General features: G+C 39.0%; 1 protein-coding gene across 8 annotated transcripts in view; it reads left to right on the top strand.

Moving 5' to 3' along the window:
- The window catches only part of asxl1 (ASXL transcriptional regulator 1), a 124,352-nt gene extending 109,835 nt beyond the window's left edge, over nucleotides 1-14,517 (top strand). For 7 of the 8 annotated variants that reach the window (XM_063041312.1, XM_063041310.1, XM_063041309.1 and 4 more), the window contains 2 exons: nucleotides 4,159-4,903; nucleotides 10,180-14,517. In XM_063041312.1, the coding sequence (XP_062897382.1) occupies nucleotides 4,159-4,903; nucleotides 10,180-13,491 (4,057 nt within the window). In that variant the 3' untranslated portion in view covers nucleotides 13,492-14,517. The remainder of the gene's footprint in view (nucleotides 1-4,158; nucleotides 4,904-10,179) is intronic. The other variant, XM_063041316.1, reaches the window with a different exon arrangement.
- The last annotated feature ends 1,127 nt before the right edge of the window (nucleotides 14,518-15,644 follow it).

The raw sequence follows: 15,644 nt of genomic DNA, 5'->3' as shown, positions 1-15,644 counted from the left end.
ATCTGCATGATGCTAAGCTGGGGCACATCATCAGTGATGTTACATGGGGTCGTCAGGTGTTTCAGGTCTTTCAACGTCATACACCCATGCCCAGGCAACTCAGCCGGGGTTGATCAGACCCCGGCCAGTGCCCTAGCAGCAACCCACCGATCTCCCCTCTTTATCTAGAGCCATCTTGACGCTTTCTCTGCTGCATCTATGGTGGTAGAAATGGCTCTCCTCCTTCTCTCTCCCATGAAGAGGATGGGGGAGAGAAAAGTATATGGGTATAGGTGGCAGTGGGATAAAGGAAACAACTGGTGGAGACACTTGGGGAAGTTTAATTTAATAAAAAAGAATGGCCATGGGCTTACTAAAGATGATTCGTGGTTTATCAAACTGATTTTAATTTCCAATGCTTATGTTTTTTAATATATTGTATAAAATGCTGGAAGAGCTCAGCAGGTCAGACAGTACCTGTGGAGGGAAATGGACATGTGATGTTTTTAACTGAGATTTGGACTTCAGGATTGGAATAAAAAAAAGGCGGGGGCAGTGATAGCCAGAAGAAAAAGGGGAAGGATGGAGCGAGATATGGCAGTGATGGGTGAGGGGAAAAGATAGGCAGGTAGGGGAGAGAGGAAATAGGAATGATGTAAGAAGCTGGGAGGTGAAAGATGGAAGTGACAAAGGACTGTAGAAAATAGAACTTAAGAGGAAAGAATATTGGATCATAAAATAAAGGGAAGGAAGTAAGGAGGTAAAACTAGAGGGATGAAAGTATACATAATGGATAGCTCAAGAGGACGGGGGAGGGAAAAGTATATGGGTATAGGTGGCAGTGGGATAAGGGAAAATAAAGGAGGGGGAGAGAAGGGAGTGGTTACTGGAAGTTTGATTAATTAATGCTCGTACTGTCAGGTTAAAGACCACTAAGGTAGAATGAGGTACTATTCTTCTAATCTGCATCAGTCCTCAACTTGGCACGTCCTGTAGACTGACATATTAGTTTGGGAATAAGAAGCAGAGGTAAAATAGCTGGCAATACACACAAAATGCTGGAGGAACTCAGAGCTGGCCAGGATTTCCAGCATCTGTAGATTTATTTGTGTTTGTAAAATAGTTGGCCACTGGACGATCTGGCTGTAACATTATTGCACAAGTTATCTCTTGCACATTGGCTGTTTATTACACTTGTGCAGTTTTTCATTAGTTCTATTGTATTTCTGTATTTTCCTGTGAATCTCTGCAAGTAAATGAATCTCAAGGTAGTATACGGTAACATAAACAACAGGAATTCTGCAGATGCTGGAAATTCAAGCAACATACATCAAAGTTGCTGGTGAACGCAGCAGGCCAAGCAGCATCTATAGGAAGAGGCGCAGTCGACGTTTCCTGACGAAGGGTCTCGGCCTGAAACGTCGACTGCGCCTCTTCCTATAGATGCTGCTTGGCCTGCTGCGTTCACCAGCAACTTTGATGTATGTTACAGTAACATATATGTATTTTACTTTGACTTTGATAAAGGTGTTCAAGAGTCTCTTCGATAACCACATGAATATGCAGGAAATAGAAGGATGTGGAGAATGTGTTGACAGAAGGGATTAGTTTAGTTGGGTATTTGATTACTAATTGTACCAAGTTTGGCACAACACTGAGGGCTTCTGGCCTGTTCCTGTGGTGCACTATCCTGTTCTAAAATCTTTACTGGACATAGACCACTACTTGAGGTACTGTTTCTAATACTGGTTATCCTACTGTACAAAAGGTGTGAAGGTGCTGACAAGATTTGCAGGAATAAGGAATTTCATCTTCAAGTACAAGGGAGGATATGAGGAAAGTTATTTTTATGGGGAATGATTATCATGGTGGAAGCTGAGTCAATCAGTGTCAATAAGGCACTTGAGGGAACATTTGGATGCTTGCAGGGGACTAAATTACTGTACAAGAATTTGGCATGAATACAGTGGGCTGAATATCCGCCTACACCCGCTGGGTTTGAATTCTGTTTGGAGATTTGCTGATGGTGTTTTTCATTAGGTGCACTCAAGGCACATGCATTACACATCACACCTTAGTGTGCTTTGCAGATGACAAACTTGCAATACCAAAAACTCCATGCTAATGGTGGAAAAAGTTTGAAACTCTTTTCATGCAGTGATTATTTAAATAGTTATGTTTATGATGACTGCTTTCATCAGGACAGGCGCAGGATGTTTGTGTTTGTGATACGAAAGAATCACCTTTGAAGTACTTCACTTAGATACTAATGTTTACCTAACTGATGAAAAAATTATTGAAGGCATCATTGTCGACTTCAAGCATGTCAATCATTCCATCTCTGAGCACTTGGTATTAAGTATGAATTGAAGGTGTGCAAAACAAATATACTTGGTCACTCAAGGAAGTAATTTGCCTTTTTTTACCCCTAAGAAATCCAAATGGTACTTTTTCTTAGGGATAAAGTTTTTTTAGTTCAATCAATAAATTTATGTATTTTGTCAATATTTACCTTTGATCTCTGTGGACCTCATCCCTCCATGCACAGTAAGGTAAATATTAGACTGTGCTCTCTAAATAGTACATCACCTGAAGAACAGATTGCATAATTTGGATAGAAATGTCAACCTGTTCTATTTGCATTTTTTGCTATGCAAAATTTTTTTTTGGTAGGGACCACTGGAGAAATGGATACACTTTTATAAATATTCTGCTGAACATGTTAGTGTTCTGTTGTGTAGCCCATATGAGTGAGGTTTAAGGTGTCTAATTTTATCACTTGATAAATCAAGAATTGGTGAATTTGGTGCTCCTTTCAACTTTTTTTGCATTATAGACATACTTAAAAGACCTCCTTACAAGCAGCAGCTTCAAAATTACAAAAAAAAACCTCTCCCTGCTCTAAGGCCTCTATGTTGCAAAATTTTGCAGTATTTGTCAATTGTAATTTGACTTTTTTTTTTAAGCATGAATTCTGCATGCATTTAAGTTTATTATCTGGGGAGGGAACCAGGCATTGAGTAGGCAAACTAGTTTTAACTATTCACATATGGCATGTGAGTTAGTGTTTTGGATGGCTCTGTCTCCGAATGTGCTTGTTTGAGTATGATACTACAACCAGAATCAGAACATGTTCTAGCCATTCAAACTGCAAGTATTTCATCCTTGCTCTGTATAACGTAGCTTTAATGCTACATAAGATTAGCACAGAACCGTCCTTTGTTGCCTTGGATTTATGAAATTCTTTAATGAAAATTTAAACGACAGTGTGGGCGCGTGGCCAAGTGGTTAAGGCGTTCGTCCAGTAATCTGAAGGTCACTAGTTCGAGCCTTGGCTGAGGCAGCGTGTTGTGTCCTTGAGCAAGGCACTTCATCACACATTGCTCTGTGATGACAGCGGTGCTAAGCTGTATGGGTCCTAATGCTCTTCCCTTGGACAACATCAATGGCATGGAGAGGGGAGACTTGCAGCATAGGCAACTGCCGGTCTTCCATACAACCTTGCACAGGCCTGCGCCCTGGAAACCTTCCAAGGCGCAAATCCATGGTCTCATGAGATTAATGGATGCCTATATGACAGAAACATTATTTTACGGATTGCAAAACCATAAGTTGGATGAATTTTCAATCAATGAATATCAGGTTAAAATGTGTTTCTAGCCAACTTTTCAATCCAATGATTTGTTTCAGGAATTTAATAATGGATTTGCTTTAACAGTGTCACCTTTTTTGAACTATTTTCAAAACCTTTGATTTGCTGTTAAAGCATAGATGATGGCTAATAATATGCTTTTCTTTTTTCTTCTTTGCTAATCAGCTTCGGTCTTGGTAGTGGGTTAGATTTTTTTTCCCATATAATAAATTTACTATATTTCAATATTATGAATTAATCAATTTGTACGAATATAGAGTAAGGAGTTTGTATGTGCAATTCAGTATAATGTATTTGATAGTTTTTTTTGAACTCTGTATTCTATGTAGAAAATTAATAAAAAATATTGAAAAAGAAAGAACAGTGTCACATATTTGGTTGAATAGACTGACACAAGTGGCTGTAATTTTCTAAACTGATGGATGGAGCACAGAAGTGTAAAAAAAATTCAACTAACTTTCTAAGATATTGCTGTACAGTCTGGTCTAGTGTGTATCTGAATATAGTTGTTCTTGTTACATTGACAGATTGGGCTTGTCGAAAGCAGAATCTGAGCAGCAGACAGGTGCACAAGTGGAAATGGAAAAAGAAGCCAGTTCACCTGTCTTAGCAGGGCCATCTAAGCAACCTAGTCCAGTTAAAAAGCAGGATGAGAGAATAAGGAAATGCACTCGAAGTTCAAAGGTGGACCTCAAATGTAGAGTGAGGAGAAGTCTTGTTGAAAGAAAGCCCGAGCCACCTGAACAAAATGAAAATACAGTTTCGTGCACTGTATCATCTCATGATACCAGGAGCCAGAAACAACATTTTGAGGCTAAGGCATTTCAGACAGTTAGCTGTGCAGATGAAGATCAACTTGGCTTAATTAACAATGAAACTAGTCCTGGGCATCCAAAAGAGGCACTTGCAAATAAATCTGCCTTAAAGTCCAAATCTCTGTTGCTTTCTGAGAGACCTGCAGAAGTACAGTCTCAAGAGCATAAGAAATCTGATGGACATTTAGAATTGACTGATGTTCAGCCTGCTGGAATTTCCAAGGATCAGGTCACCTGCCTTACTATTAAGAGTGCTGCTTTGAAAAGTGAGTTGGAGCACAATTTCGGAGAGTCTAAAGACCAAAAAAGAAAGTCTTCTGAATATGGGGCCTCTACCTCTGGCCCCGAGAAGAAGCCGCGTCTTGAAGATCATCAGTCCTTTCGGACCGCAATTGATAGCTTTCGGACAGAAAAGGAACAACCTACAAAAGAAGAGCCAAAGGTGCCACCTATTAGGGTACGTGATTTTTTTTAAACAGATGAGTCATTATTTAAACAATTTAATTTAACTGGACGTTTAAAATGTAACATGGTTGCAGTGATTTAATTTTGGGATTAGAATTTAGTATACAAATTTCTATGATACATCAATATAACTTTGTTCAATTAAAAGTGCATTCTCCTCCTTCCCCCTTCCCCATGCCATATAAGAACTGAATTCCTCATTTACTTTGAAAATGGTGAATTTTTAAACTTATATAACCATATAACAATTACAGCATGAAAACAGGCCATCTCGGCCCTTCTCGTCCGTGCCGAATGCTTACTCTTACCTAGTCCCACCGACCTGCACTCAGCCCTTAACCCTCCATTCCTTTCCTGTCGATATGGCTATCCAATTTTACTTCAAATGACAATATCGAGCCTGCCTCTACCACTTCTACTGGAAGCTCGTTCCACACAGCTACCACTCTGAGTAAAGAAGTTGCCCCTCGTGTTACCCCTAAACTTTTGTCCCTAACTCTCAACTCGTGTCCTCTTGATTGAATCTCCCCTACTCTCAATTGAAAAAGCCTATCCACATCAACTCTATCTATTCCCCCTCATAATTTTAAATACCTCTGTCAAGTCCCCCCTCAACCTTCTACGCGCCAAAGAATAAAGGCCCAACTTGTTCAAACTTCTCTGTAACTTAGGTGCTGAAACCCAGGTAACATTCTAGTAAATCTTCTCTGTACTCTTTATTTTGTTGACATCTTTCCTATAATTTGGTGACCAGAACTGTACACAATACTCAAAAATTTGGCCTTACCAATGCCTTGTACAATTTTAACATTACATCCCAACTCCTATACTCAATGCTCTGATTTATAAAGGCCAGCATACCAAAAGCTTTCTTCACCACCCTATCTACATGAGATTCCACCTTCAGGGAACTATACACCATTATTCCTAGATCCCTCTGTTCTACTGCATTCTTCAATGCCCTACCATTTACCATGTCTGTCCTATTTTGATTAGTCCTTCCGAAATGTAGCACCTCACACTTATCAGCATTAAACTCCATCTGCCATCTTTCAGCCCACTCTTCTAACTGGCCTAAATCTCTCTGCAAGCTTTGAAAACCTACTTCATTATCCACAATGCCACCTATCTTAGTACCATCTGCATATTTACTCATCCAATTTACCACCCCATCTTCATCCAGATCATTAATGTATATTATGACAAACAACATTGGACCCAGGACAGATTCCTGAGGCACACCACTAGTCACAGGCCTCCAACCTGACAAACAGTTATCCACCACTACTCTCTGGCGTCTCCCATCCAGCCACTGTTGAATCCATTTTACTACTTCAATATTAATACCTAACGACTGAACCTTCCTAACTAACCTTCCGTGTGGAACCTTGTCAAAGGCCTTACTGAAGTCCATATAAACAACATCCACTGCTTTACCCTAGTCAACTTTCCTAGTAACCTCTTCAGAAAATTCAATAAGATTTGTCAAACATGACCTTCCAAGCACAAATCCATGTTGACTGTTCCTAATCAGACCCTGTCTATCCAGATAATTATATATATACCATCTCTAAGAATACTTTCCATTAATTGACGTCAAACTTACAGGCCGATAATTACTAGGTTTACTCTTAGAACCCTTTTTAAACAATGGAAACACATGAGCAGTACGCCAATCCTCTGGCACCATTCCCATTTCTTATGACATTTGAAATATTTCTGTCAAAGCCCCTGCTATTTCTACACTAACTTCCCTCAAGGTCCTAGGGAATATCCTGTCAGGACCCGGAGACTTATCCACTTTTATATTCCTTAAAAGCGCCAATACTTCCTCTTCTTTAATCATCATAGTTTCCATAACTTCCCTACCTGTTTCCCTTACCTTACATAGTTCAATATCCTTCTCCTTAGTGAATACCGAAGAAAAGAAATTGTTCAAATAAATTGTTCAAACCATTTCTTCTGGTTCCACACATAGCTGTCCACTCTGATTCTCTAAGGGACCAATTTTATCCCTCACTATCCTTTTGCTATTAATATAACTGTAGAAACCCTTTGGATTTATTTTCACCTTACTTGCCAAAGCAACCTCGTATCTTTTAGCTTTTCTAATTTCTTTCTTAAGATTCTTTTTTACATTCTTTATATTCTTTGAGCACCTCATTTACTCCATGCTGCCTATATTTATTGTAGATATCTCTCTTTTTCCAAACTAAGTTTCCAGTATCCCTTGAAAACCATGGCTCTCTCAAACTTTTAACCTTTCCTTTCAACCTAACAGGAACATAAAGATTCTGTGCCCTCAAAATTTCACCTTTAAATGACCTCCATTTCTGTATTACATCCTTCCCATAAAACAATTTGTCCCAATCCACTCCTAAATCCTTTTGCATCTCCTTAAAGTTGGCCTTTCTCCAATCAAAAATCTCAACACTGGGTCCAGACCTATCCTTCTCCATAATTATATTGAAACTAATGGCATTGTAATCACTGGACCCGAACTGCTCCCCAGCACATACCTCCGTCACCTGACCTATCTCATTCCCTAACAGGAGATCCAACGCTGCCCCTTCTTTAGTTGGTACCTCCATGTATTGCTGCAAAAAACTATCCTGCACACATTTTACAAACTCCAAACCATCCAGCCCTTTTACAGTATGGGCTTCCCAGTCTTATGTGTGGAAAATTTAAAAACTCCCACAATGACAAACTTGTGCTTACTACAGAAATCTTTTATCTCCTTACAAATTTGCTCCTCCAATTCTCGCTCCCCATTAGGTGGTCTATAATACACCTCTATAAGTGTTACTACACCTTTCCCATTCCTTAATTCCGCCCAAATAGTCTCCCTAGACGAGCCCTCTGATCTATCCTGCCAGAGCACCACTGTAATATTTTCTCTGACAAGCAATGCAACACCTCCCCCTCTTGTCCCTCCGATTCTATCATACCTGAAGCAACGAAATCCAGGAATATTTAGTTGCCAATCACACCCCTCCTGCAACCACGTTTCACTAGTAACTACAGCATCATACTTCCAGGTATCAATCCATGCTCTACACTCATTACAATGCTCCTAGCATTAAAATAAATGCATTTAAGAAATTTTCCACCTTTTACTCTCTGTTTATCACTAACGGTGCAAACAACTTTACTATCTCCTTTTTCTTCCTTCTCCCCTACATCTGTTCCTCTCTGGTTCCCCTCCCCCCTTGTATTTTGTTTAAATCCACTAGAGCCTTTCTAGCAAACCTACCTGCCAGAATATTTGTCCCCCTCCAGTTCAGATATAAACCCTCCCGCTGGAACAGGTCCCTCCTTCCCTGGAAAACTACCCAATTATCTATAAATCTGAAGCCTTCCCTCCTGCATCATCTTCAGCCACGTGTTGATCTGTGCTGTCTTCCTATTTCTAAACCTGCCTGCACGTGGCACTGGTAGCAATCCTGAGATCGTTATCCTGGAGGTCCTGGAAAAGTTGTATTTCTCTTTTTGTTAATTGGTTGAACCGGAATTTTTTACATATGTGGTTTCAAAAGTAGTAGTTCTTTTAAAGATTTTCTGTCAACGTTAATAACCTTGTCTATGTATGAACTGAATTGCTCCCAGGATGACAGTCTGATCATTATTGTGCTCAATGATCGGTATTTAATGCTCCCAGGGAAGATTTAGACTTGAGTTGTGCTAAATAAAATTCCCATTTCATTCTTTGAATACACATTCTAATGATTCCTAAGTTAGATATCCATTTGCTGACAGTTTAGTATCAACCCAAAATGAATCACAAATGTTTCTGCTGTATCATTACAATAGTATCCTACAGCAAGGGTTCTTAACTTTTTTTTTATACTGTGGACCAATACCATTAGGCAAGAGGTCCGTGGACCTCAGGATGGGGACCCTGCCCTACAGCAACACTTCATGGGTCTTTTTTAATTGTTCAGCATTCAGTTATGCAATGAACAGTAAGTGATGCACATGGCAACATGTGACAACAGCCTATGCTGTACATCAAGAAGTAGGTGAGGAATTTTCCAGTAGGTGCTTCTCTATTAATACACACATGCACCTACTTCACTGTTTTCATGGCCTCAAATAAATCTGTTAATTTGAAATTGAAACATTATATACAAAATGTGAAAGGAAAGGTAGTTTTAATACCTACAAAGTGAGGTGTTTAGTGAGGAATACATTGTGATTTATTAAAATCTGGATCTTAATATTTGTAAGCCTGGGATAATACTTGAAAACACAATGTAGGCTGATGGTATGTTAGAGTAAAGTTTAAATGAAATATTACCTAAAGTTTCTATTTTTTGTGTCTGTTGACCTGCTAGTTAGAACCCAGGACAAGGCTGTTTGACTCACCTGGTCCATACCAGCTCTCCTTACAACAATCCTTTCAGAAAGGTCCCATTCTCCCTCTTTCCATGTAGGTCTATAATTTATTCTCTCACATGTTCATCAACTTCCCTTGATATTTCTGTCACTGACCTACAGTAGTGATGGACTACAGTCGCCAGTTAATATGGGGAGAAATCTTTGGAATGTGGAAGAAAACTGGAACAATTGAAGAAAGTCCATGCTGTCATGGGGAGAAGGCACAAAATACACACACAATAGACTTAGAAGTTGCCTTGATGGTACTGTCAAACAGCTTAATTTTCTCCTGATGTGACCAACGTTCCTCCCTTCCATATAGCACTATTTAAAAATAAATACATTATAATTTTAAATGTAGTTTGTAATGATACTGAGATATTAACTTCTTTAATGTGAAGCTATCTCATGGTCAAGGTGAATTATTACAGTACGTGAATACATACTGTTAGTATCTCTCACTGTGGTAATCTAGTATGTTGATAAAGACGAAAAATATATATTGTGCTAGTGAAGAGAAAGGTATTACTTTGCTACGAATGGTAAACTATCAGAACAAGAATGGAATTTTTATAAATTTTAATTTGCCGATGGTGAGTTTTGCTTGCATGCAAATGTATCTCACTTTTATGGGGTAAAATCTGTATTATCTCTTTTAAACTATTGATTTTCCTTTGTTGGAAATGCATTTTCTGTTTCTGTTCTTGATTTACATTGCATTTTCCTTCATTACATTACTGTTTTAATTTTATTAAGTACATTAGAGTTAATGTGTCTAATCTGGTCACTACCTATAAAATACTGAAGCGGTTAACTGGTTTTTGCCTATATTATGAATCCTGTTTCAGGAGAGAATTAATGGTAAATTGTGGATCATTGTGCTTTCAGATTCAACTCTCAAGAATCAAACCACCATGGGTTATCAAAGGGCAGCCAGCCTATCAGATATGCCCTAGGATCATCACCACAGTTGGAACATCCAGTAGGGAGAGGACAGGTGCCAGAACGCTTGCAGATATCAAAGCCCGTGCTCAACAAGCCAGGGCACAAAGGGAGGCTGCAGCAGCTGCAGCTGCCAATGTTACAGTGGAAGGAGGGGGAAGGGGTAGTGGTGGTAATGGACCAGGGAGCTCTGACTCCCCCGGACAGAACGACAGAAAGACTAAAGTACCAGAACAAGCTACAGGAAATCATCAGTATAGAGCACAGCTATTCCAAGCCTGTGGAGCAGGCAATGAACCCGAAAAGCCCAGCGATGGAGAGAATTATGTTAAGCAAGGTGTTGTAATCGAGGAATGCTTGGAAAGCAATCTTGTTGAGACAACACCACGCAAGTTAGAGACAGCAGATGATATCTATCCCATTGATTGGGAAGGTGATGCTGGATACAATACTGTTAACAGTAATTCACCAGATCTGTTGGACGATGTGCAAGACCAGATTACAGTTTCTGAAGTAAGTGACGCAGTTTCTGATGAGCAGACTAATAGTGATGAAACTACACTTCTTCAGGATGATGCACCCTCTGAAACAGTGGAGTTGCCTGCAGAGAGGGATAGTATTTTCATAGAAAGTAGCAAAAGTGTTAAATGTGAAACTGTAATTCTTGCACTTGCTGAGACAGACAATCCCCTCCTCTCGCCCTGCAGCCAAACCCAGAAATCTGATCTAAATGATAAAATAAACTGTCCTGATGACCCTTCACAAAAGTATGTTTTCTCTGGGACAGTAATTGCCGAAACCAAGAATGCTGCAGTAATTAACACAATAGACACTCCTGTTCTAGAAGTGAACACTGCAGCCTCTGATTCATTACCGAGTAATGCCAGTGAAAGTGAAACAAGCACTACAGACATTTTATCAAGCCAGCTATCAATTAACTTTCCAGAAAGTGACCCCTGTGAGCAAGAGGTTAATGGATGTATCATGGAGGAAATTGGATCCCCGTTGATCCACAAGGTAACTTCTCCAAATTCGCCATCACACGAAGAAAAAGAGAGCGTCTGCGATGAATTTGAAATAAATAATCAGCTAGAAACAAGCACGTTCCAGGAGATATCAAATGAGCCACATGTAGCAGAGAAACAGATAACGTCTGTAATAGTATCGGTATGTTCCAATAAAGATCCCAGCCATTCATCAGCACAAAAATTCCCCATCGAGTCTGATTTGCTGGAAAAGCAGCTCAACTGTACTGCTTCTGCCGATGCCGAAGAATGTGTGAAAGACTATCTTGTTAAACAAGAGCAGACGTTGTTAGAGGGTGTGCAACAGTCAGTGGAAGCTGACATTGCTGTGTTAGAGGACACCTTTGACCAGCCTACAGCCAAAAGGCAGACAAGCTGTGAAAGTGACCATGAGAATAGCTTGTATTATAAACCTGAAATAAGCAGTCCGCTGTCTGATGAAAGTTGTGGACGTCCCACAAATGAAAGTATATCAAAAGATGACAGAGCCCCTATTTGTTCTGCAAGTGGTGTAATTGTAGAAAGCCCTGATGTCTGCCGAGGGTCTAATAATGGTGATCAGCACCAACAGTTACATTTGTCAGAGGAAAATCAGCTGCAGAAGGATGAGAAACCGACTGAGTGCCAGAGACAAAAGCCTGAGATTTTGCGTAATTTAAATCAGATCAACTCTCTGCTACATCCAAGTGCTGAAGGGCCAAAAAGGGTTGGTAATTTTAATCGTCCACTGTCATCGGTTGAAGTCAATAACCCACTGGTAACGCAGCTGCTCCAGGGCAGTCTTCCTTTAGAGAAGGTTTTACCCCAGTATCATTCTGGTACCAAACTGGAGATCACTCGACTGCTGGTGCCACCTCCAGTACCTGCTGAGAGCCCACCAGTTAAACAAGAAAGAAGTTTCAGTCAGTCAACTGTTGATCATGTTGCACAAACAGCTGATATCAAAAGTATAATCAGTGGTGTACATAGTGGAATTAAATTAGCTGATTATCATTTGCATAAAATATTTTCGGGTGATTTCAGTGATCTCTCTCAAAAACAACTCGAGCAGATGAAATCAACTGTGTTGCAATCTAGTAAGCACTCCGTCCAACCTCAGATGGCTTTGGACAGCGACTGTAAAAGTCTAGATGGTCCAGTTTTACAGGAACCGCTAAATAGAGCACCTATTCTTTCTAAGCCTGTTGAAGAAGCAGGTCTGACAACACAAAAAGTAGTGCCAGCTACGTGCAGTTTTGAAGAAGGTTGCAAAGAATCATTGAACATCCCTGGAAACACTCAAACTAGCAATGTACAAAATCCTACAGCAAGAAGCATGCCTGAAACATTAAAGCAAATTAGCAGCTCTACTGTGTCTGGCTATTACATTCCAAACACGCCGTCTTTTTGTAAAAGTCTGGAGAACCAGAACACTATTTTTGGTTCAGTAATAGCAAAGGCCTGCAGTGGGATGCCAGGAAGGCAGAAGGTTAGTCATGGTTATTTGCATAACACTGTAGTTGTGCAAAATGATGGAAATTGCAGAGGAACCGAAGTGATTAAGATTCAGTCAAAAGGTTCTGTTTTTGAGAATGTGCCAGCCATTACCCAAACATCACCAGAAAGAAATTTAATGGGAATGGAGAATATGCCAAATGTAAGAAGGGATTGGCTTCCGAAACTGCACGAAAGCTTTAAAGTCATCAAGACTGAAAATATTCCTACATGTAGGGAAATTAACAAGAATCAAGATATCATTGGTATAAAAGATGGTGCATACATTCCATTTGATTTCAAAGACAAGCTATATGTTGGTCCAATAAAGATGGACTGCAATAGTGGAAAGGTTGTGAAAGAGTCTGGTCTACAATTTCAGCATTCATCAGAACATTCGCTTGTTAATTCTCAGCTCAGTATTCAACAGCAATTATATGGTAAGCTTCCTAAACTTTCCTTCAGTACCACAGGATTTAGTCATATTACCAACACTTCAGTTTCAGAACTGTCCATGGGCACCTTTCCAATGTCCCTTGCTGGAAGTATGATGTCACTGAGTCAGAAGACAAACTTTGGGAACCATAATTCTGCAGTTCCCACTCAGACGTTTGCTGAAAGCAGTGGTGTCAACGAAATGACTTTTAAATGTTCTTGCAGGCTAAAGGCCATGATCATGTGCAAAGGATGTGGCGCATTTTGCCATGATGATTGTATAGGTCCATCTAAACTTTGTGTATCATGTCTTGTGGTGAGATAGTAAAGAACTATTGTGAAGAAATTACCAATTTGGACCACTCATGTGGATTTATTATAGCATGGTGAAAGTGCAACTTATATGTATCAGAATTGTGTATCAATGTGTATAATTTTGCCTTTTGAGTCTAGTCTGACCACTGTAAATAAATGGAAGGGCAGATAAACTGCATGCAAAAACCTTAGGAAGTGTATGTTGGCAGTTCATAATGAACCATTAGGGGACTGCAAATCATGAGGGACCTATATGTTGATAATCCTATTTTATTTCTTGCTGATAATGTCTTTTCTTACCAGAAATGTGTAAAGGTGAAGTTGTTGACTCCACAATAATGCTCTATGCACTGATTTTGTTTGTAAAAACCTAAAGCAACATGTTAATACTGTAAAACTGACCACATTAAGCATGTTGAGTTTTAGTTATCCGTTCATGACCTAAGAGAAAGCAATGTTCAGATTTTTTTTTTGCAGTGTTAAAATGCATATAGTCTCTTACATTTAGTCTGCTTTGCATGTTTGCATTGCTCTTCAGAGAGATTAGAATGGAGAGTACAGTAATTGGTGCTTCCAAAGCATTATTAACATGGTGTCTTTGATTTTTTTTTTGCTTGCTTCCACAGTATTTGGTAGAACATAACTATGAACACAATGTTGGCAATGATGCAAGCTTATTAGGTGGCCTTAAAAGAAGTGGTTTGTTTTATCCATCTGCAATTGCTAAGAACAATGAAGCAAAAAGCCTTTTACTTCAAGTTTGGCCTGAGTCTCATTCCCTGTTTACCAAAGACATTCTGCAAATATAAATTTATTTTAGAAGTGGCTTTACAAACTCATTCTCAGGGTACAGTGATCTCTCTAGCCATCAAGTTTTTCTCCTTTCCATTATTTGTCTATCTTAATGCTGTTGTATTGACAGAGTATATGCTTGGGAATTTATTGGTCTTTAATGCGTGGGTGACTTCTGTCTGTATTATGCTGTATTTTTATTTACACCTTTACACAGTATTGAAAAGTTGTGTAGTAAATTGAATAAAATGCATTCATTATATTTTGCTGCAGTACCTTATTTATATATCTGTTAAATATTTAATACTGTTTGCAGGTTTAATTCACTTCCTAGTTAAGACCAAGAATAAATGTTACAGTAGAGATGAAGGTGGAGAGGTTTGGGTTCACATCTCTACTAAAATGTGCAAAGAAAAGAGAGGCACTGTTCATGGACTTCAAATTGCTATGGAGGACGTTGTGTTCTTCCATCTAATTGACACATCTGCTAGTTGACACATCCTGCCAGCACATGCACACTTTCCATGTTAACAGTAGAGCAGAACTCACTCATAGGGGAACATGGGAGAGCTGCCTTTGCAGTTCTTGGGCAGTAAGCATTAAAATAATTTTATAAAGCAAATTTAGACTGGTTTGGTCCAAGAGAGGGAAAAACTATGTTGCTAAAATAAAATTACTTGAGTTTTAAAATGGCAATGACAAGCATTTAATCCCCTCGGGAATAATCATCATAAATCAAGGGTGAGTTCATGAACAGCTGTTACTGCACTGAGAAGCAAAAGCCTTAATTTAAAACTGACGATAAAGACCCAATTGAAAAAAATAACAAACAAATACGGATTAATGTTCTGCTTGGGTGCAGCATTTATTTTTACTGTTGGAATAAATGTTATCTATGTTCTGTTCCATGCCAGTGTTTGGTAAAATAGTCGTATTACAAATTGTTCACATCCCAAGTGTAATAATTTACACAAACCAAAGATGGGTCACGGGATATGAACTGTTTGAAAGCATTACTTTTATATGGATTGTGTCAAGGTTATGCAATGATATCAATTATTTTAAAGATATTTCTATCTAATGTATTTTGTAATAATTATATCAGTATTCTGTCAAAGCCATCAGTTTCATTTCTGATAGCTATTCTAGATGTGTATCTGGCTTGTTATGCTGTGAGGAAATCTACATGCTCAGCATCACAATATATGTAAAGAGGTAATATTATTATTGTGATTCTAATAATTGCTTAGTTTAAGTATTCAGACTTGCTGTTGCAAGTACCTCAATGAATTTGATGCCCCTGTCTCCTCTGGCAGTGCATACTTATCTATGCCTGCATTTTGGTGTCATTTCATCATTTTCAATATCACT

This window comes from Mobula hypostoma, chromosome 2, assembly GCF_963921235.1.
Source record: "Mobula hypostoma chromosome 2, sMobHyp1.1, whole genome shotgun sequence".
Classification (NCBI taxonomy): Eukaryota; Metazoa; Chordata; class Chondrichthyes; order Myliobatiformes; family Myliobatidae; genus Mobula; species Mobula hypostoma.
This window is presented reverse-complemented; position numbering and strand designations above follow the sequence as displayed.